At 39.8% G+C, this 22,861-nt stretch overlaps 2 protein-coding genes across 7 annotated transcripts in view; both read right to left on the bottom strand.

Annotated features, from left to right (window-relative positions):
* bmpr1bb (bone morphogenetic protein receptor, type IBb) overlaps window positions 1–8,029 on the bottom strand; it is a 67,250-nt gene extending 59,221 nt beyond the window's left edge. For 3 of the 5 annotated variants that reach the window (XM_060895588.1, XM_060895590.1, XM_060895592.1), the window contains exons 1-2: window positions 7,854–8,029; window positions 6,506–6,595 (exon numbers count right to left, since the gene is read on the bottom strand). The gene's annotated coding sequence lies outside the window, so the exon portion shown is untranslated. Of the gene's footprint in view, window positions 1–4,820; window positions 4,980–6,505; window positions 6,596–7,498; window positions 7,595–7,853 lie in introns of those variants that run through there. The other 2 variants (XM_060895589.1, XM_060895591.1) reach the window with 2 other exon arrangements.
* A 2,272-nt stretch (window positions 8,030–10,301) lies between these two features.
* The window catches only part of pdlim5b (PDZ and LIM domain 5b), a 54,580-nt gene continuing 42,020 nt past the window's right edge, over window positions 10,302–22,861 (bottom strand). For both annotated transcript variants that reach the window (XM_060896730.1, XM_060896731.1), the window contains 6 exons: window positions 20,262–20,401; window positions 16,702–16,885; window positions 13,549–13,729; window positions 12,405–12,525; window positions 11,954–12,069; window positions 10,302–11,484 (listed from right to left, as the gene is read on the bottom strand). In XM_060896730.1, the coding sequence (XP_060752713.1) occupies window positions 11,395–11,484; window positions 11,954–12,069; window positions 12,405–12,525; window positions 13,549–13,729; window positions 16,702–16,885; window positions 20,262–20,401 (832 nt within the window). In that variant the 3' untranslated portion in view covers window positions 10,302–11,394. The remainder of the gene's footprint in view (window positions 11,485–11,953; window positions 12,070–12,404; window positions 12,526–13,548; window positions 13,730–16,701; window positions 16,886–20,261; window positions 20,402–22,861) is intronic.

Raw genomic sequence — 22,861 nt, 5'->3', positions numbered from 1 at the left:
TGCAAAAATGAAGCATTTATATTGCATGCCTCATCAAATATTCCTTTAATGGAGACTTCAACCACTATGGCTTCCAGCAGCTAAAGTGCTCTGTTGTTACTGGCACAGAGGGCAAGAGATGTCGAATTAATCCTTCATGCAGCACCCTCAGAAATTAGTTCAGAAAAAGCAGAAGATGAAGAGACAGGTCATGCACCACCCCCACCTACACATACACACATAGAAAGATGTAGCCTGATGGAGATGAAACGGTACCAGACAGGTTCACGAGGCAGACTTATACATGCTCAATTGTTTCCCTATGAGAGTTCAGTCATGCCAGATATCAAAGGCAGAGGTGCCATAAATCTCTTATACCTCGGCTTACACGTGGCAGTCTGTGGCGTGCGACACATTTGAGAGATAAGTCATTTGGGGAAGGGTGAAAGAAAAAAACGGAAAAAAAAATTTCTCTCTTTATTTTTGCTTACATGATGCTCGCACATTTTCACTTAAGGGAACTTTTCTTAAAAACGCACGGGTGTTGGCACAAAACACACAGCGCTCGGTGCCATACGACCCATAAACAGTTTCACAGTGTTGTTACTGACTCTGCCACTCTCGTGATGACTTTGGCTGGGATTTGACACTTTTAAACATGTCTCTCTCACTTACTACATCGTTTACCACAAACTGCAATATTCTTTTATTGCCCATGCTATTTAAAGAAACATTTGGTTTTAAAAAAAAAACACTCCCTAATTCATTGTTTGTCCTCCATTCGTCAAACATATGGCTTTAACGAGCCGTCGTAACAGACCCACTTTTCAAACAGGTATAACCTTTCAGGGTTTTTTCCCCTCACTGAGGTCCAGACAACATGGCCACCGATGGGCTTTAATAACACTGGCACCTCTGTGCTCATTAATGCAAGGCCGGCATCTTCTCTCATTGGGTCTCCTTACTTCCTGCAATTATGAGAGCGGAAGCCAAAGGTGAAGGGTCAGCTAATACGGCTAAGCTTAGACCTACCCCCAACATACACATATACATAAATACACACACACACACAGACATGCGAACCCCCCGGACAGGCTCCAAATGTGTGGAGGAGGGACGCGGCTGCAGCTGCTGACCTCGGAGCAAGAACATAATCTTTCCACAGGCTGTTTGGGTTTGAAGGGCTCCTCACAAACAAGCAGCGAGTGTGTGTGTGTGTGTGTGTGTGTGTGTGTGTGTGTGTGAGAGAGAGAGAGAGAGCGAGAGAGAGAGAGAGACTGACCTAGAACAACACCACTGTTGGGAAAGTTAAAAAGCCATTGGGAAACGTAAGTGTTTTTTAATCCATCAGTGCTTGGAATTTCATCAAACGAGGGTAACTCTGTAAAGAGTATAAAACCCTGCACTAAAATTAGAGCTTCATCAGCAAACCTTGTCCCTGAGGATACTGAGCTCTTTATGTCCGTTAAGGGTGCAGCTGGAGCTAAGATGGCATTGCGAAGCGGGCCTCTGCCTCCTTGTTATTCCTGCTTTACACTCTGACCTCTGCGGCTCTCTGGCAGGATGCTCTGGGCTCGGCTTCTACCTCGACAAAGGAATTTCAACCGGCTCCCCCTGCTCCGGCGACATCAGAAGCTTGTTAAACTCTCCCAGCAGCCCTTGGGGTATGCAGATTTCAATAGTCAAGGGACGGGGCAATGGCAGATCCTTTTACTTTCAAGCACAAACAAAAGGAACACTGTTAAGGTCCTACAATACCTACATTAATCTCTAAACTGTTGTGTTGAAACAAGCGTGAATGATGATAGATTGCTTCCAGAACTGCTAAGATAAGAAAAACACAAATAATAACACTGACATCGATTTTAAGCCTCGGTTAGGACGTGAACTGGCGCTAAGCAGCAGTAACATTACTGCTAATCCAATCCACAGAGAAATGCTCAGACTTTGTATTTTATTTCTATTCCTATAAAACAGTAGTGTTGACATGCGTGTGGTTTGTGTGTTCGTGTAGGCTTCAAAACCTGCTGTAAGAAGATCTCATATGGTCCAGCAAAGTTCTGCGATAGAGCGAAGAACAGAGAACGGCATTGTGTCGCTCTCCTCTGCTGTGTTTTCGCTACAATGAAACGCAAGCGGTAAAACGGCGCTTTAATATGCCGTCCTACTCGGCTTAAACCAAACAAGACTCTGAGCCAGACCACACAGATCTGCTGGAGACACATTTCTCACACAAGAGCTGCGAGAAGGCTGCCCAAAACACACACATTCAGCTCCGTAATGCCACTCTCTCGTTAGCAAGTGCGGTAATGATGTCAACTTCTACAGTTGCTGACGCACACCACATCAACGACCGTCTGCACTAAAGCTCTGTGCTAGAACTGCTGATCAGATACAAAACTAAGCAACAGCAGCAGCTTTGTTGAACTGTGCTGCTGTATCTGTGTGGATCAGATGTGCCAATATTAAATATTCATGTATATCACGGAAATTACCGCCTGGATTTTGAGAACTACAGTATATTCATAAATAAGATCATCTGCTCGGTGAGGAAATGTAAATATCGAGTCAAGCGACGGTTCTGTCTGCCAATTTGTTCTAACTTTTTAAATGGTAGAAAAGCGTTTTATTAAAATGACATTTAGATTTGAATACTTCAGACAATTTGAAGTAGTTGTGATTTGTTTCCTAACGACTCGTTACATTACTTCTGGTTATTGCCACAGAGAACGAGTCCCATTGGCTGTGAACTAGCACCGGAGACTAAATGCACCCATCTCTATCCAAACATCTTTAAGCATCGTTGTCATTGTAAACACGCCATCAGAGTGCTGGCCAGACAAGAGTAAATAAAGGGAAAAAAAAAATCCATAAAAATCTTTTTCTAATTTGTCTCTGATCCAATAAGGCTGCGTTCAGCTAAATATTTGACATAAACACATGTAATTGGGCAAACCACAAAAGAGGATCTGCCAGAGAAGACGTTTTTATACGTTTATTGGCTCTGCTACAGTTTTTTTTCCTCATGTACTCAGTTCAGCCTGCCAGCTGACAACCTCTGCTCTATTCTGTCTAGACAGCCTCCTCCCAAAAGGAACACAGAGCCTATACAGCGTCTACAATAACACTGATGTGCATGTTATGTAGTGTTATATATGGTATAACAGCTCAGCAGCGTGTGCCTAATTGCTAAAGGAGATCAATTAATTGTATTGCTTTATCAATTCAGCCTAATAAGCTGTGATATCTGTAAGGTTTGATATCTGTAAGGTTTGATAACGTCTGCCACATTATATCGACGTTCATATACTTTAAACTCTAGAACTGTCTGTATTTAGACATTTTATAAATAAGTCAACGAATTCATTTATTTTAAATGTTCTCAATGGAATCTGGCTCAGAAATATTAATAAACATAAACACAGATCTATATCAAAAGCTAACTGCCTGTTTTAGAGCCAACAACCTGTCTCTGATTGTTGATAAAACTTAAGAGATGGTTGTTGACTTCAGGAGAGCACAGAACGACCGCTCGCCACTGAACGTCGACGGATCATCTGTAGAGGTCATCAAGAACACCAAATTTCTTGGTGTTCATCTAGCGGAGAACTTCACCTGGTCACTCAACACCGGCTCTATCAACAAGAAAGCCCAGCAGCGTCTACGTCTTACGGAGGCTGAGGAAATCCCATCTCCCTCCCCCCACCCCACGTTCTACAGAGGGACCATTGAGAGCATCCTGAGCAGCTGCATCACCGTCGGGTTCGGGAACTGCACCATCTCGGATCGAAAGACCCTGCAGCGGATAGTGAGGACAGCTGAGATGATCAGTGCAGTCTCTCTTCCCTCTATCATGGATATTTACACCACACAGTGTATCCGTGAAGCCAACAGCATTGTGAATGATCCCACACACCTCCTGCCGTCTGGAAAAAGGTACCGAAGCGTTCAGGCCCTCACGACCAGACTGTGTAACAGTTTCTTTCCACAGGCAATCAGACTCCTCAATAACTGAACTGAACTCACACACAAACACACACACACACACACACACTCAACTGTGTGGACTACACTGACCTACACCAAATACACACTCTTCATGTACACAGCACCACTGTATCACCAATGTATTTTTGCTCTTTCAGATTTTCAGAGATCAGATTTTTATATCTGATGAAAGGTTCTAGCATTACAGTATAAAAAAGCAGCGTATGTCAATATTGGTTAAAAAACTGGAATTAAAATTAGCATGTGAACATCGGCATTCAGGAAGATTTTACCTCAAAGAAGTGTGAACAGATATGTAAACGGTCCAGTCACCCATGGCCATACACATTTAAAAATAATTTTTCAGTCACGCTGACGTGCATTTTGAGAAAAACGCCATTAGATTGTTGTGGGAAATAAGAATATAGCAACCTCCTAGAATTTGATTTGGATTGACCCTAACAGTCAACGTCTGAGGTTCACCATGCCATATTATAAAACACAAAAAAGCTTTTACACGAGGCACAGAGCCAACTGCTAAAAAAAGGCAGGTAAACCCGATGGCCTAAAATAGAGGAACGAGAAGTACAACGAAGGCTGGCGCCAAATTATCTACTCCAAATAGCCAGCCTAAACACACCAAGGGCAAGGAAACAAAACCAACGGCGGTTCATCAAATAAGTGCCGCTTTGAAACTATATTGTTCCACTCGCTCCCACTTCGTCTCATTCAGTGACCTTTGTTCATGACGCAATCCCAGAAAATAATGTAGAGCTAGCGTTATGTTACATAGCACATGAAACCTCTCAGCGATGCTGTCTCATATAAAAATCCACTCATAACAAAATGCTTACATGCAGCTGGTTTTGGTTACTTTAAAGCTGAGAAGGTCTGAACCTTGTTCGTTTGTTTGTTCTGAACCGAGATGGACAGTGTGGAGCTTGTTCAAAAAGTGAAATCCAGAGGGACTGAGAACAGCTGGCTGAACTGCTCTCCGTTTCCCACAGCCAGCAAGGAGAGCAAGCCATGAACAGTAAGGACGTGAGGCAGTGAGGAGAGGAGAGGCATGGCAAGACTGAAAGGCTGATGATGCATCCAACCAAACACATTTCATTCCTTTCATTTTTAAAGACTGGATACTGCAACCATTATTAACCTAGCAACGAAATCCTAGCCCCAAACTGTGCCCCCTGAGTCAAGGTATTCTTGTCTCCCTTTGGAATAAAATGAAGCCTACATGATTCTGATGTGTTTGACCAAGTGTACACTGTACAGGATTACGGTCTGAATCTGAAACTAGTTCCTCCATAACAACAAAGACAAAGCCCTCAAAATGTGAATTAGACCAACCACTTTTTTTCAGAAATGTACAATAAACACAGCATAGTCAGCTCCCTTCGGTGCTGTTGTTTATAGTGTGCATGAGAAAAGAAGTGTTGACTTTCTCATAACAAAGAAAAGAAACAAATATTGCACTGTACTTAAGGGAGCATCCAAACAGACAAAAAAAAAAAAAACTTTTTTTTTCTAAAACACTCTAAGCTGGACTTACACTGTGACATTTCAGTTGTCTTTAAAGATTATGATCCATCGCATTGTATGTACAGGTAAAATCCCAGTAAAATTCTTTAACAGACCGTGACATGGGTTCAGGCTGTACAATGAAGATGACAAGTCATCTGTCATCTGTTCATCAGAATGCATTGTTTACATATCAGGCTTACATGCTTTATTTACACAACTGAATTTATAGCTATAATGTGAGATTCGGCTCATCCAACGTCATCCGTCGTCCTATTGGTGAATATTTGGCTAGTGTCAACACAAGCATCGCTCACACTCGTTATTTTTTCCCTATGCAAAAGTACCCCTTTCATTAAAAAGCTCTAGAAATGATGAAGAAAACGGAGGCTTCAAAAAGAGGCAGTTTGAAGAAAAGAGGCATCGATGTCTCTCTCGTTTATATATGTACTGAGGAGCCTTTCAAAACACACACATTTGTATGTTCACAGAATCCGTATTTGCATGTGTGTGTGCATGTTTTAAGTCTTGACAAACAACACAATCACACACAAGCTATAACCTTGCATTAGAAAATATGGTCACGTGATACAAAGAAATTCATGTCACATCATTAATATTGTTGGCTTAAAGCGACTAATTGCACACTTTGGGCACAGGCACCTAGGTACCATGTCTGGACCTTGGACCCACTAACAAGTCCTAGGGTCCTTCAGAGTTCTTGAAATCACCCCACTGAAGAAGGGCAGAGTGATAAGCAAGAGAATGTGGCAGAAAGTCTAAAGCACTTTAGAGGAAACGTACATGTTTGTGTTAGACTCTCTTAATGTTATGTGTTGTTACATGTTATGTTATGTTATGTTATATATTATGTTATACGTTATATGTTATGTTCAGTGTTTCTGAAAATAGACGACAACGTCTTAACTGTCACAAATTGCAGTAAACATCGTGGTGATGTAAAGCTGTATAATTTGATTTACAGTATCTCCCGAGGCGGAGAGCAGGAGAAGTGTACCTTAGTCCACACAATGGCTCATCTGAGGGCAAAACCAAGCACTTGATTGAATTATGGGAGCCTCGGCCAGGGCAACGAGCTGCAGGACATCTGGAGGAACAGACACAATAACGCTTCAGTCCAGGGGAACTTGTGTTATGTTACAAAACCATAAAATACACAGAATTCTGAAGAAGAAAAAAGATACTGTGTTCTATTAGCACCCTAAACCTTATACTGTATAAAAGTTTATACAGACAGACAGACAGACAGACAGACAGATAGGCAGGTAGATAGATAGATAGATAGATAGATAGATAGATAGATAGATAGATAGATAGATAGATGACAGACAGACAGATTGTTCAATAGATAGATAGATAGATAGATAGATAGATAGATAGATAGATAGATAGATAGATAGATAGATGACAGACAGACAGACAGATAGGCAGGTAGATAGATAGATAGATAGATAGATAGATAGATAGATAGATAGATAGATGACAGACAGACAGATTGTTCAATAGATAGATAGATAGATAGATAGATAGATAGATAGATAGATGACAGACAGACAGACAGACAGACAGATAGGCAGGTAGATAGATAGATAGATAGATAGATAGATAGATAGATAGATAGATAGATAGATAGATAGATAGATAGATGACAGACAGACAGATTGTTAAATAGATAGATAGGCAGACAGACAGATAGATAGATAGATAGATAGATAGATAGATAGATAGATAGATAGAAAGACAGACAGATAGACAGACAGATAGATAGATAGATAGATAGATAGATAGATAGATAGACAGATAGACACATAGACAGACAGACAGACAGACAGACAGATAGATAGATAGATAGATGACCATATAAAATACGTTACTGTAGTAAATTAGCAGTTATTTGTAACGACGTCGGTCCATTTTCAGTGATAACGACATATTTATTTCACTTAATAAAGATTTATCCACAAGACACTTTTACGGATCTTGTTCTTACCATTTCGTAGTAAAACAAAGTGAAAAAATTCACTTGTTCTTGGAAGGTTCTGGAAGCAAACGGAGTAAAACTGAGGTAAAAATTACACAACTATTTATCGCTGTTTCCTCAGCAAACTTTCGGCAGTTTTTTTTTTTTTTTTGTTCATAAGAAGTTAAATGTTTAACTTGCGACATACATTACAGGTTTAGACTGTAAGATGAAGCACTTAATGCGGAAATTAGACAGAAAACTATCCGGAGTTTTTATCCGTTTCTCACCGCGTCTCTGAAGGTAACGTCGGGAGCCGCGCGCGCGCCTGTCACATTTAAATTTCAGCGACGGAGAGAGCGCGAGGGAGGAAAAGCGCACTCACCTCAGCACGCGCTGGTCTCAACGGCTTTTCCTCAGCTCTCGGTCTGTCAGGACGCAACATTAGATACACGACCGGACGCTGCGTTCACCGGAGACGAGTCGGTTGTTCAGGAGCCTCTTCTAAAGTCATACAGTCTTTCGCTTTGCTTTGCTTTCCCTGAACTGTGGGTCGCGCGCGCAAAGCGGAAAGGGCTCCGTCCTTCGACGCACGTGAGAAGTGCACCTTGTTTCTCCATCCCATAACATCATAACAGGGAAATTACCTTAACAACGGCACAAGTCATGTACAAACACCACATTTACCCTAAACACCTCATAACTGAGACAATATTCCATTACAAATGCTTTTATAATGATGAATTCAGCCTCCAGTAAATAAAAGGTAACAGAGTCAATAGTTAAGTAGCTTATTAACATGTAGCTCCCTTTAGTATAGCAATTCTATTCTATTCAGTTCACTTCAATTCAGTTCAATTCTATCCTATTCGATTCTGTTCACTTCAATTCTATTCAGTTCAACTTAATTCAGTTCAATTCCATTCCATTCTGTTCGCTTCGATTCTGTTTCAGTTCTATCTTGTTCAATTCAATTCTATTCAATTTTATTCTATTCAATTCTATTCAGATCACTTCAATCCAGTTCAATTCTGTTCACTTCAATTCTATTCAGATCACTTCAATTCAGTTCCACTCAATTCAGTTCGATTCAATTCAGTTCGATTCAATTCCATTCTGTTCACTTCGATTCTGTTTCAATGCTATCCTGTTCGATTCAATTCACTTCAATCCCATTCAATTCTGTTCACTTCAATTCTATCCTATTCAATTCGGTTCAATTCAATAAAATTTTATTTGTATAGGGCTTTTAACAATGGATATTGTCTCAAAGCAACTTTTACATAAGGACATAAGAAATATAGTACAAAAAGTTTATTATACAAAAAAAGTTCGAGCTTAATATTTGACTACTATTTAAATGTTTTTTTTAAGTGATCCCCAATGAACAAGCCTGAGGTGACTGAGGCGCCTTGGGTGAGGAAAATCTCCCTGAGATGGAAGAGGAAGAAACCTTGAGAGAGGAACCAGACTCAAAAGGGAACCTCATCCTCATTTGGGTGACACTGGAGGGTGTGATTATATGGTGCACTCCGGAGTAATACACACCAGGACACAAGTGATTTAATTCTGATCAAATATTTCAGTTTTATTTAACATAGAAATGTGTTTGCTTCATTACATGCGCTTGTGTCATGGTATTACAAGCATGACTATTTCAAGTAGGCCAGCTAATGGATTTTTTTTTTCTAAAATCATTAACCACTTAAAAGATAAATGTAGGTCATATACAGAACATCAGAGTTAAAGATTGTTAAAGTAAGTAAGTGAGAGGCCTGACTGAAGTATTGAGACCACGATTACTGAACTGGGGAGCGGATTGAGATGCTGATTGAACAGAATTGATGATACTTTGATGATTTTTTAAAAAAATAAATAATAACACTCATTTTGATTAAAGAAGAAGAAGAAGAAGAAAAATAAGAGAATAGCAGCCAAAAGTCAGACCAAAACTAAAAGAAATCAAAAACTTTATTTCCAAAGTGCAAGATCTTATTAATTGTTATTAAACAATTTCCAAGCGTATATAAGTAAGTTATAGGGGAAAAAAAGCTAAATTTGTTTAGAGAATGAGAACATTTCCAGATTAAAAATAGTACAATATCTATTACAATAGAAATAGGCTTTAAAATCTTAGATTTGGTTTATTGTAATCTTATAAGAAGAAATAGTAGATAAATTGGACTACTTTCAAGATATTATTTCTTGCTTTCTAAAAAGTCAGTGTCCGCTTTAGTGCACGGTGTGAATTAAACAAAAAAGTACCAAATACTAAAGAAATCGGAAATTGTTGCTTATATTTGTAATGAGAGTCTTTGTGTTACATTTAAAATGAAGGCATTTTCACCATAGTCCACTGTATATACTATATATAACTCAAATTCTAGGCTGTAATAGAAGTCCAAGTCTTATTTCCATGATGTATCACCAGTCATCTTATTTATTAGTTAACATTTCACCTGTATAAAGATAAAGTGGGGAAGATTCAAATTTGTTCCTTTGAAGGTCTCTCGTTAAAACCCAGAGCTGAAACTGTTAATGGAGCTGCAACCGGATACGTAACAAGTGTTTCTTAATTCTGACTCCATCCAATGGGATTGGAAAAGCAGTAGTGATGAAGAGTTTGGTGATGACGTAGAAAACCAAATTGGTACACGTTCATGAGAGTCTAACAATTACGATGACATTCGATCATTCCCATCAGGTGCTAGAAAAAAAAAAAAACAAGTTAGTAGAAATAAAAATGCATCATCATAAGTTCAGGTCATAATCGAGCCTAACTAAGCATTAGCTGTAGTAAACAACAGACATGGACATGGAAAAACAGACATGGTCACCATAGAAACAAACCGTTTATTTTTTAACAATATTAGCTGTAACACAGTTGGTCTGAATATTTACTAGAGCTTGAGGCGGAAAGCTTGTAAAGAACGGTGTTTATTTTCCCTGTTTCATAGCAAACATTTGCATAACGGCTGGAGAATAAAAAAAAAACAAAAACAGATCATAAAACCAGACTGCACGTTAGAGCTCATAAAAGTGAAATCTTAAGAATTATTGTGTGCTCATTGTAGCTGAAGTAATGCACGGACATGCGGCGTACACTGGAGTTCAGGTTCTGGTTCAACACAGCTGGAAAATGCATCAGAAATAAAACATCCCCGTTAACTGTTAAACCAATTTTTCCTCTCAACAGTCAACAGAAGTCTGTGAAATATTTGCAAAGCCATCAGGAAGCCTGTAAATGAATCAATAAATATATCTGGGAGGATGTTCCAGATGGAGCAGTGAGAGGAGTGCTGATCAAACTTGGAGCTCTGAAGCAACACCTACGTACGTGCTAAGAGGCACTCGGATAAAACATCCTTTATTAATGAAGCCTGGGAGAAAAGGTCCAGCGCACACGAACAAAACTCTTTGTAAATTAGTTTAAAAAAATATCTGATCTCACTCGGTCATGTTGACAAGGTTTTTTTTGTTTTTTTTTAATACAAATCATTATAACAAATGTATTAGCAATAGAAAAAAGTAAAGACACACCATGAGAACAGTACATTTAAAATGGCACAAGCAAAAAACACCCAGCTCTCATTAGTAAGTCCTTTGAGAAGTAGAGAAATATTTAAAGCACAGGGCTTTAAAAAAAAAAAAAAAAAAGATATATTACTGTCTTTGAAAGCTTCACGATTCGCATCAATACTTTATTTCATAAAACACCACACAGCAAACACCAAAAACATTAAAGACTAGTGACATACGGTATTTAATCCAACGATCAGCTTATCAAGAACTAACCACTTTTCCCAGTAACGTCTTTATCGATATCTTAAAAATCACTCTCTTATAATAAACATTAAAGCTTATTGAGAAAAAACATCAACAACAAATTTATCCTCTTTTCTCCCATCGTCCTCTTTTCTCGCAGATCAGATTTTGACAGTGTGTGCGTGCTTCTTGCACAGTGGCTTGTCTTTTTTGGAGAAGAAGGTCTGACCCTCTAGACTGGTGTTGCACACCTAGAGGACAACAACACATTAATAACGTTTAATATATAATACTTACTTTAATATTTAATACTGTAGGAACGTCTGCAAAACATGCTAGTTTCTGTTATAATTAACACAATAGCATGCTATAAATCATTGACATAACACATTTTTTCCCCCTTTTGAAGTTTACCAAGAAACTTACAGTTACAAAGCACCGACACAGGAACGTCACAGTATATCGATGTTCTCTTTAATAACAACAACTCATTTTTTAATTGGTTTATCATTAGAAAGATTATATAAAGCATCTGTCATACATCTCTCTGAAAATCAGTAATATAGACACGATACCATATTAGCTAAGCGCATTAATATTACCCTGGGATCTGACATAGGGCCTGAGCTGCTGTTATAGAAACAGCACTGTGCTATAAGATGTACTATGATGATGTACTGTATGTGCTCTTCATCATCCCTCTTGCTGAAGTGAACTTACCGAACACACAAAGCAGGTATCATGCCAGGTGAAGCCCAGAGCCTCCAGAAATTTGTCCCCTGCCTCGATGGGGAAGTCACAGCCATGGCAACTGGTACCAAAAAGACTGTAATAGTCTAATAACAGACAGAAAGAGACATAAAAAGGACAGTGATTAGCCGGCGTGATTTAAAGCATGCTCGCAATCCGACGCCTACCATAAATAGCAATAGTAATCAGAGCGCCATTAAAGGGCTGTAAACCTTCTATGACTTTTAATGGCTCCCCAATAACTTGTAAAGGTCACTGACTGTTTAATGACTGTTTAACGACTGCAGATTACTCAATTACTGGGCTGCAACTAACACCAGTCTTGTAGGCTGTGTCTGTCTGGGTGTGCTGGTGTAAATGGGAAGGGTTTTCCTGTATGTGTGTGTGTGTGTGTGTGTGTGTGTGTGTGCTGGCTTCTTACCCCTCTCACAATAGGGCTGTCCATCCTCAAGGTGGAAGGTGTTGTTGCGAATGGGTTGCTGGCAGGAGGTGCACAGGAAGCAATACACATGCCAGGTTTGCTTCAGGGCATTGATCACTTCCTGAAAGAGAAAAAAATGAACTTTGTTGATAAAAAAAGAATGCACAAAAGCACAGGCGTGTACATGTGTGTGTGTGTGTGTGTGTATTCTATTAAATACATTTTTAAAACGTTAAAAAAAAGTCATGGTAGAACTGTAACTGGAGCCAATTATAATTAATCAAACAAACACAATAAACAGGGAAAATACCATAACACGTTAACTCTGATGTACCTCACAACTATAATACCCATTTCTTTCATTTTAATCATATCCAAGGCAAAAACGACATCATTTTCTGTCTGATTTACTTGTTCCACTAGTTCACATGTCCAGAAGACAGGCAGAAGGTTTGAGGAAAATAAAAAAAAAATGTGGTTGTACTTGGCTGGTTTAAGCTAAATACAATACTCTCGCTGTGATGATAAAGGTTAGATTACCACCACAGGAAGTTTTTTAAATGAAGAAGAAATAACAGACAGGCTTGCATATAAATATTTTGCTAAGTTCGTATAGCTCTCTAGATCAATATAAAGGAAATCACCATGGTAACCAAAGAAAAACAAAATCATACTGTCCGTTTAAAAGGACCTTGGGATACGCTAAATCCGATCTCAAGCTGAGTCGTAAACAAGACGATGCCTGGTTGTCCTAGTCGAGCTCTAGCTCATTAGCAGAGCGAACCCCCTTCCGCTTCATCGCCTCTCTCTCTGCGGCACTGACCTCCCCGGGACCACTGTGGCCTGTGTGAAACCTCAGAGCCAGAACCAGCGCTAATTGTCACACATCGGAGACGAGACTGCCAGCCTCCAATCCTTTGGCCTTGTAGACCTTATGATCCTGATTAAAGCCATTTTTCCCTTCACAGGCCTCAGGCTGGGAACGCCAGACCAACAGAGGATCATGAAATGATGCCAAAGCATTAAACACCAAAGAGTTTAAACACTTGCTGCTCTTCTTTAAATCAGAGATACCTCCTTATGAAACCCTGAAACAGAAATACGAGCAGTGGAGCTGGTTTTTAGTTTTGGGTTAGTCCCTTACCCCAAGGATCTTCTGCTGGCAGCGGCAGCAGGCGGGGGCGAAGAACTGCTCGTAGCAGTGCTCGCAGTAAACAGCACCGCGCTCCTCAACAAAGCCCACCTCGGCCAGAGAGCTGCGGCAGTGAGCGCAGTTAAACTCCTCCGGGTGCCACGACTTCCCCATAGCCACCAGGAATGGACCCCTAAGACAGACAGAGACAGAGAGAGTGAGGGAGAGAGAGAGAGAAAGAGAGAGAGAGAGAGAGCGAGGGAGAGAATAACCATATAGCCACATCCTTTATATTACTAGGGAAAATAAAGAGATAATTCATTGTTGTTACACTTGACACTTGAAATGTGCACGTGCACAAACAACACGTCAAATGGTCGCAGGTACAATAGAACATAAACCCAACCTAAAACACAGTAACGATTCCAGTGCCAATTCTATGAAACGCTACCATTATAAAATTAGTAAATTATATACTTCATTAAATAAATTTATACTATAGCATATCTGGATGCTTGACTCTAATTGGCCAGAAGTTGCTGTATTAGTGCTGATTTAGTTCTCGTATATTGGATAATCTAAATAATGTGAAAAAAAAAAAATAACCAGAGGATGAAAAATTGTGTTCAAAATAGAAAAAAATTTAAAAAAAAAAAACATAAATTTCATTGAGGTTTCCTATAAAGTGACATTTAGGGAGGAGCCTCCAGTGATCGAATGATTAAAAAGCAGTAAATGTCCTTTATTAATAAATCTAAATATTTAATAAATTGCAAATGGCCTATCACTGGGGAAAAAAGAGGAATAAAGCATATTGGGATGTGCTGATGGGAGGAAATGAATCAGAGTTGTTATGTTTAGAGTAAGTACTTTGCAATGGGCCACGTCACTCCATCCCATCATGAGTTATTATTTTCCTTTAACTGTGCACCTCTAAGCGTTTTATTCTTTAGTTAATGTGTAATAATTGTCTAAATGGATAATTAACGAATACCATAAAATGCTTAAAATGAAAATGATTCCGTTTATTATGTCTGCATTTAAATATTCCTTTACGTATTCATCTATAAAAGTTAACAAGAGGGTCTAATGGTTGATCAGATGACTGCACCGAATATATACAGTATCTGTTCAGCAGAACTGAACAGCGGAAAATGAAATTTGGAAAACTGTCAGGTTTGTGGTTTTTCTATGGATTGTATAAAGCACACAAAGCCTTCTTCTTGTCTGTTCATATAGCATTTGAGCTGGTACTACTGACACCGGTATTACGGAGTAGCTTTGTATTGATTAGTCACCACTGTGGTTTAGATGATCCAGTCCACGCACCGGTTTTGATGGATGCTGCTGACAGAATTGATTATGTCACTGAATGGACTCAGCAGAGAATAAATGCATAGTGAAGTTAGGTAGACATCATAAATAAATAAATTAATAAATAAAATAAAAAAATACAATACACCACCACACAGACAACACATATTCCATTTATTATATTTTAATGTATTATTATTATTTTTTAATACCACTTTCTTTTTATTATTTATTTATCCATAGATGAAGACATCATCACATATTTATATTAAATTTCTGTCTTGGTGAGGTTTCAAATTCTCTGTCTAGAATAAACCATACCTATAGCAAAAGACGTACAGCTCCCTCTGTGAAAACAGACATTTGTGAAGCTTTGGACCATGAGATGTAGCGTCGATATTTGTTGAAGCAATGCAAGGAGTAAATTTCAAGTCTGTCAGCGGGGAAGCAAGTTACAAATCGGATGATTAGCTGAGAGGGAAAACAAAGGGCTCGGAGCATATCGAATGCCGAAAACGGAGCCCTCAAGCTTGGATGTCATGGCCACCTTTTGCCAGGAGTCTGTGAGTCTATCCCTGGGTTGCGGTGGTGTAACGTATACCAGCTCCTAGGCTCTGCAGCGCTCTGCTCCGAGTCAACGAAAGATAACAAGCCAATGAGTGCCGTGAACTCACATTCTGCTCTGATAAAAGTGGCCTGGCCCCAGCCTGGCCTGTCCGTCATGCCAAATTAATCCGCAATTACTTTCTGTGCAAATTAAAGCTTACACCACATGTTCCAGTCACACTGAGCCTGGCTTGGCCTTGTCGCAGCTTTGCACCAACCTTCTTTCATTTAACAAAATGGGTCAAGGGGATGGAACAGACTGCACTGTGGACAATTCATTAGCAGCATGAACATTCTCTCAGCGACCATCTTACAGAAATATATTAGGGCTGTAATGGTGCATTGTTTAACGATGCATCGCGATGGAAAAAATGTGACGTGGAAACGTTCGACACACGCGGCGAAAATCGCCATTCTATTATTTGTACGTGTAGTACGGTTCACATCAGCTATCCACAACTGTACAACCAGTAGAACTGAAATATACAAAGAACACACCGGTCACATGATCACATTTTTTTCATGAAAAGCCTGTGAGACCGGCGATGTCCGATAGCCTGATATCCCTGCTTCGCAACGATCAGCATGCATTATATGATAACACAACCACATTACAACGGTTAAAAAGAGTTCTTCAGCAGCCCGACTTTGAAGCACTAGTCCATACACGGATGACGCGTAGTACATTCTGCAATAATAAACCCATGTTTCGCACCGAATGCAAAGGAAAGATTTTTAAAAAAGCAGCTCTAAACACACCTACACTTAAGCATTAATGCAAATGCAGGAGGTGAAACTAGTCGATATTTGACGTGTCCTGTTTCTCTGGAAATTTGGCATCCTGCTCACGTCCACACTGAACTTTTTATTCGAGTTTTGTACAGACTATGCAAAATGTAACACTCTGTGTCTAAAATAAAGTAAGTAGAACGTCCTGTTTCTCTGGAAGGTTTTTACTTTTAACAAAATACTGTGTATTTAGTTCCTTAAACAAATACAGCACCAGACATGCTACTATGTCAGCTAGCATGTCAGTGTCATTGCTTAGCAGTGTCATTTTCTGTTAATCATATGTTTATCACATTTCCTTACTATACCTTATATTGAAACACAGTATTATACACTATTTTATTGTTTTACATTACATTTATATTGCTTTAGAGATAGATGTACGCAGCTTTAAAGGAATTACAAAACAACAAATGTGTTAAAACAACATCGCTCTGCCAAAAACAAAATGCTGACCTGATAACCATGTTGCAGTGACCACACATGGGAGTACGAGTACCAGCAGGGATGTGTTCTGCTCGCTGCACCAATGAATCCTGATCTTTGGGGTGAGGTTGGGGTGTGGGCCTGTCAGGACCCTTTGGAACGCCGCCAGTCACCCGTCCTGTATGCACAGCTGGCACACCTGCTTTAGGAAGTCCTAATCAAAGAAAAGAGAGAGACAAGATTGTAATCTGGGTGACCATTATGTGAACCTGACCTACAAGAGTGTCTAAATTACTGTAGACAAATCTGTGTGGCAGTGCCATGACGAGGTAATAAGATCAGGTAATATTGTGCATGGCTGTACAGCGTGACCGTTGGTGATAGAGAGCCCCTCGTTAAGATAAATCTTCTGTCCCTCCTTCTTTAGTGGGTTCATCGCAGGGCCTCGGACGACAGGGGCCATCTGTGTCCGGGACATCCACACCACCCAGGTCCAAAACAAAGGATTGGTTTACTCAAGAGCAGGGGAAAGGAAAAAAGAACAACATTCCCAGAGTCAGAGGAGACACCTGGCAAAATAATCCCCCCAGTTCAGAAAGCTCATAGAGTAGAAGGACAATCCTCTCCTTCTCTCAGACCATGGCAGGGGGAGGTCAGAGGTCACCACGCCGCAGAGGGAGGCACAGAGGCAGCCTTTCAATCCAGTGCAGGAATCAAAGCCCTGGGATTTCCTCCTGGCCGAGAGAATGGACCATCGACAAAGTGCTGTGTACTCACAGGACTGTGAGAGGATCCAAAAGACCGGGTCTCACTCATACGGAAATAAGAAGGAGTCTTTGCAACACCATGCGCAGCCCGTGGATCTAAGAACAGCCGTCAGTAAAGGTCGGCACAGCCGTCCAGTCATCCTGGTGCTAAAGTAACATGTTCTTCATTGGCGCCATCGAAGCAAGAGACGTGAATCACCATTTCAGGGTCTTATCTGCAACTTCATGAGATCAACTTCATCTTCATGATCTGAACTGCACAGGATACATCAACTGCAATATCATTCTAAGGACACCAAAACTCACCCCAAATTTACACCATAACACTGTGTGTGATCCTTCTGGTCATCCATGAGCTCTATATGAAATCTGTGGTCTCTCAAAGCTTTGATACTATAATTAGGGCCCTGAATATCTATCATATAACAACATAAATAGAATACCTCCTGATTTCGCTAAGTGACAAACTCTAGTATTCTTTGACGCAGCGATGCCAATTTCAGCCAACCAACTATTGCAAACTTTTTTGCTATATGCACAATTACAACATACATTTAATTTTACACAGCATTTCAGACGTGGAAATTCCTGATAGTTTGACTGTATGTTTACGTTGTCTATATAATAGACATAAAGGCTACATGCTAACTAGCCTCTATTACTAACTAGTTTTTTATTCCTGATATGCAGATTTCTTGGCTGCTGAGCAACATTGTTCTTGTGCCAGAACAGTGAGTGATATAACATGATCGTGTTTAACGCCTGTCACTTGATAAAATCAGGTCAATCCTCAAAGAACATACAGGACTATATAAATCAGCTTGGCATTAATGCACTAGTGATGCACATGTGGGAATGAGGATGCATCACTCTACAAGTTCCCACTGTGTCTCTGACAGACAAGACACTGAAAGTGAGAAAATGGTGGATGCCTGGTCCTTAGGGCAAACCCTTGGGTTCATGATCATGCAATTTTTTGCTGAGTGATATCTTTCTTCAGCAGATGCTCTGGTGGAAGACTTGCCACATCCTGAAGATAAAGTAAGATAAGGCAAGCTCTTCATCCCCATTTAGACCTCAGAGGACCTCAGATGCGGCCATGTTCAAGTCAACCTTAGATGTTTAAGTCATGCCCCTTCTGAACCAGGATACAATCATTCTGGAGCTGAATTTTTGTTCACAATTCAGCCATATCTCATTAGTCCTCCATGTTGGTGCTGAAGAAAGCCAGTGGAAGTCCATTATAGCAGGGCAGAGCAGTTTTGAAGCTGATGTCACACATGCTAACAGGTCTCTTAGCAAAATGAGATCCAGATGCTTTTGTCAGACTACCGGATTTCCTTTCCCCACATTGTACGTGCTGAACACTACTAATCTCCCAGCTGCTGGACAGTTCATCCTGATTGCCCACAGTCTGGAATCACTCAGTTTGATGACCTTTGATTGGAAGGATCTTCTCCATCAACCCCCCTCCTGTCCCATCTTTTTTAGCTACTCTTTCTGACTTTTTCTCCTGCAGGATGACCTTCATAAATACACTAGAGCTATTTCATATCTCACTATTGCAACTCACTATTGTTTCAGCACTTAGATTCTCTAAACACATGCCTCGCCATCCAGCGCAGACATGCATTTGGTGAGGAAATCATGGCTTCACTAAGGTCCTGGGTGCTTGTTTTAGAACCAGACAATATTTCACAGAGACCTGTGCTTCACAGTCATCACTGCTAGAACCCCAGTTAGCATCTTGCTCTTGATAAATCTCCAGCCTGGTAAACACAACACAGTCCTCCTTCTTTACATAACAACACTGCTGAGTTATAGGTAGTCTGAGGTATGTAGTGAACATGATAATAAGATTATCCAGTCCCCAGGAAAAATATTTAGCCTCTGGCACCGAGCCTTGAGCACTCTGGGTGGAGATGTGAACCCGAAAATGTCTCTGTTTAGTGAGTGCTTGTTCACGTAGAAAAAAGATCTAATTTCAATTTCACACCCGATTTGACAGTGTAACTGTTAAAGCATTGCATTTTAGCTCATTTGGTAAAATATCACTCTGTTTTTATTGGCACTGTGAACTCGAATCTCTAAAATCCAATGGCACAGCAAGTGCTCTGTGGTGATAAACACTGGTGACACATGCAGTAAATTCACAAAGCACAAGGTTGCCACCTATAGGGCAAGTGGGAAAATGTGGTACGTTTATTTTTCTTATTTAGAAATGTGGCAGAGAAGAAAAACAAAGAATTATTCATTAACTTTGTACAAACATTGTATTGCCACTCAACATGTGTGAATTCAGAAATGCAAATATTATAATTACTCTTTCATGTAGTATAAAATACTCAATTGCTCAAGCAATTATTGAATAATCTTATTTCTTCCTTTAAGATTTATAACCATCTAATATTTAACTTGTATAATAACTTTTTTTTTTTTTAAAACCAGACAATATTAACATGGAATCCTCTATTTTGCATTATATTGCTGTGTTGTATATAAGACATCTTAGCTCAACCTTTATTGCAATGCTGTCTGACTGACTCCGGGTTCGGCCTTGAAAACTGACTCCTAAATCTGACTTACTATTACTCTGGCACTGACTCTGATTCTAACTCGCCAACTTCTTACCCTGATTTTAATATTATATCATATTATATCAAAAATGTTGTGTTGTTTTGTTACAAATAAGATCTCCATTTCATTTAGTGCAAGTGTTCCAGCACTTAGAATCCAGTTACTAAATAATGTCATAATTTTATGGTGTTTATTTGACTCACCCTAATGCCTCTGACTCCGATTCTGATTCGGACTCTGACTCACCTGCGGTGTTTCCAGACTGCCAGCTCTTGGCAGGCACAGCGGTAGGTGGAGAGACTCCATTCCCAGTGCGTGACACTTTGGTCATGGTTTTAACCACGGACGTAGCATGGGTGTTCGCATGGACGTCCTCTACAGCCTCGCTGTAAAAGAAAGCGAGAGAGAGAGAGAGAGAGAGAGAGAGAGAGAGAAAGAGTAGCTATTAGCTGGAGTTTTATCACTGATGAAACCCATTCACAGACATTTCACATTACTGATCGTTGAAGAGTTATTCGTTTTAAAGGCATTCGACTCTATATTGGCTTTAGAGCAGATTAAGCTGCAATTGCAAGCAGCATAAATTGTCCGATCAGCTGCTGAATGAGACACTAGGATGGGTTTGTTATGGTAACCATAAGCGGGAACACACACAAAGGTTTAACTATAAGCCTGGACAGCTGTCCTTTCAGTGACCACAAGTCAGACACCGTGCCACACACACTCACCAGCTCTGCATACTCGACTCTTTTGAACACAGCTCCTGTTTCAACACTATAGTAGAGATGTGCACATGGGCGTATTATGACAATCACCTAATGTTGGATAACGTTTTACTAAACTAGCATTACACTACTTTTAAGATAAGTATTCCTACTGAGCTGTATAATAGCCGACCTAGTATATAATTTTTTTTCCTTAACTCATCTTATTAGGCAGCATTTCATAATGCAACAAGATTTTTTTTTTAAAAATGCACTTTTTTCCAGATATACTCAGTACTTCTAGAACACGGTCTAATTCCATAGTTGCTGATGAATAAAATAATGAATCATTTCCCACACAACATAATGAAATGTTGTCGTGAGGACATGCGAGGTGAACTGCATTTGGGGTTTCGTAATTGAAGAGTAACGAATGAAGACTGCCTGTACCAATGCAGGAAAATATTAAGCATTTACTTATAGAACACTGTAACGCAATTACCTTTGACAGGAAACTAAATCAACCCGGGTCTTTAGGAACCGGTCTCTATACAAGCAATTAATACCAATCTAGCCAATTACAGGGGACGTGTTTTGGATTAGGCCCATTCAGGAATCTAAGCATGACCAGATTGATCAAATAAATCTGGCCAATAGGCCCAGCAGTCCCAGATGGTTTGTTAATGAAGAAAACAGGTGCCAACAAAAATGGCTGGCACAGCCTTCACTCCAGCAGTATACTGCCCCAGTTTCCTGTCTAACCACCAACCCCCATCCACGTCCCGACCCCTGCCTCGCAAAAACACAACCGAATAATGCTATATATCCATCGTAACTTTTCATCATCCATACAATAAAATAAGAAAAAACCCTTTAAGTTATAATCCATATGCCTTGCTCTTTTCATGCTGTTACAAGAATTAAGCTGCCAATCCAATAAACCTGATGGGAAATATACAGCGCTGCTTAAACAGATGGGAGTAGGGAAGAAAAAAATGTTTCAGCATGCCCAATGCCAGCAGGGGAAACCATATCTGAGAGAAACATGGAAGGCCAGTTTAAGAAAGGGCGGAGGGAAGGGCTTGGTCGTGTAGTGCCCATATGTATAGGCAGCTGGTTACATGTGCTGCTGCCATCAGCAGAGGGTTTATGTGTGGACTTGATACAATTCATCGATGAATTCAGATGGCGACTCTGAGTGGGAAATGAAACGGCATTTTCCGAGGTTACCTTTCCAGAGGTCTGTCCTGTTTGGCCAAACGTTTGATGCTGTAAATGTGAAAGAACTTATGTACTGTACTGTAGGATGACAAAATTCAGAGTTGCTGTTGAGACACACACTTTCTGATTACAGAAACTCATGAACAAATATGACTTATGTAACCTTGGTCAACGGTTGCCGTCTTTCATGATGCCAAGACAGTGAGTGATTTCATGTGCTACAGGTTTCATATTTACAATATTGTCATCATTTGAGTGCAAACCACTGCTGTGTTCGTAGTTTAGAGGAGTTAAGACTGGATTTTTTTTTTTTTTTTACAAGCTATACCAGGGGTTCTCAAGCATTTTGTAGACAAGGAGCCCTTTAACTAAAAGTTCATGTCAAACATTATTAAGTGTCCAGTAAACAGTAGAGCTCTTTTTGAGTTACTGAAGTCTGGAGAAAAAATATATAATTAAAAAACTGTTTGCGGTAGTGCTATGATTTGCTTTGCAATTTGATTATGATTTGCAATTAAATTGAAACTATAATAAACTGAAACCAGTTTTTCTTGGGTTTTCTCTATTTGAGCAGACTTAAAAGCCTACAGTTCAGTCTGATCACTACGTCTAAGCAGCAAACAGAAAAGGGTAAGGAAAAAAAAAAAAAACCTCTTTACCATACTGCCATCTGGAGGACATGACCAGCATTACATGACACTACCCTTTCAACCCTCTCGTACCCTGTGGCTAGTCAGAACAGAAGTGCATTAAAGAGAATGGAGTATTAATATATAATGCCTCCTCCAGTTCTGTTTCACCTCTGACCAAACCAATACGTTATGTATTGCTTTGTGTGTCTAATTTTTTTTTTTTTACTCCTGCACTGCATGTTCCATTTTGTTCTTTATGTTCCTTATCGCCTAGAGGACAAAACAAGGA

Source organism: Tachysurus vachellii, chromosome 20, assembly GCF_030014155.1.
Source record: "Tachysurus vachellii isolate PV-2020 chromosome 20, HZAU_Pvac_v1, whole genome shotgun sequence".
In the NCBI taxonomy this organism is placed as follows: Eukaryota; Metazoa; Chordata; class Actinopteri; order Siluriformes; family Bagridae; genus Tachysurus; species Tachysurus vachellii.
The sequence above is the reverse complement of the archived record's forward strand: the minus strand, read 5'-3'. Positions and strand labels throughout refer to the sequence as shown.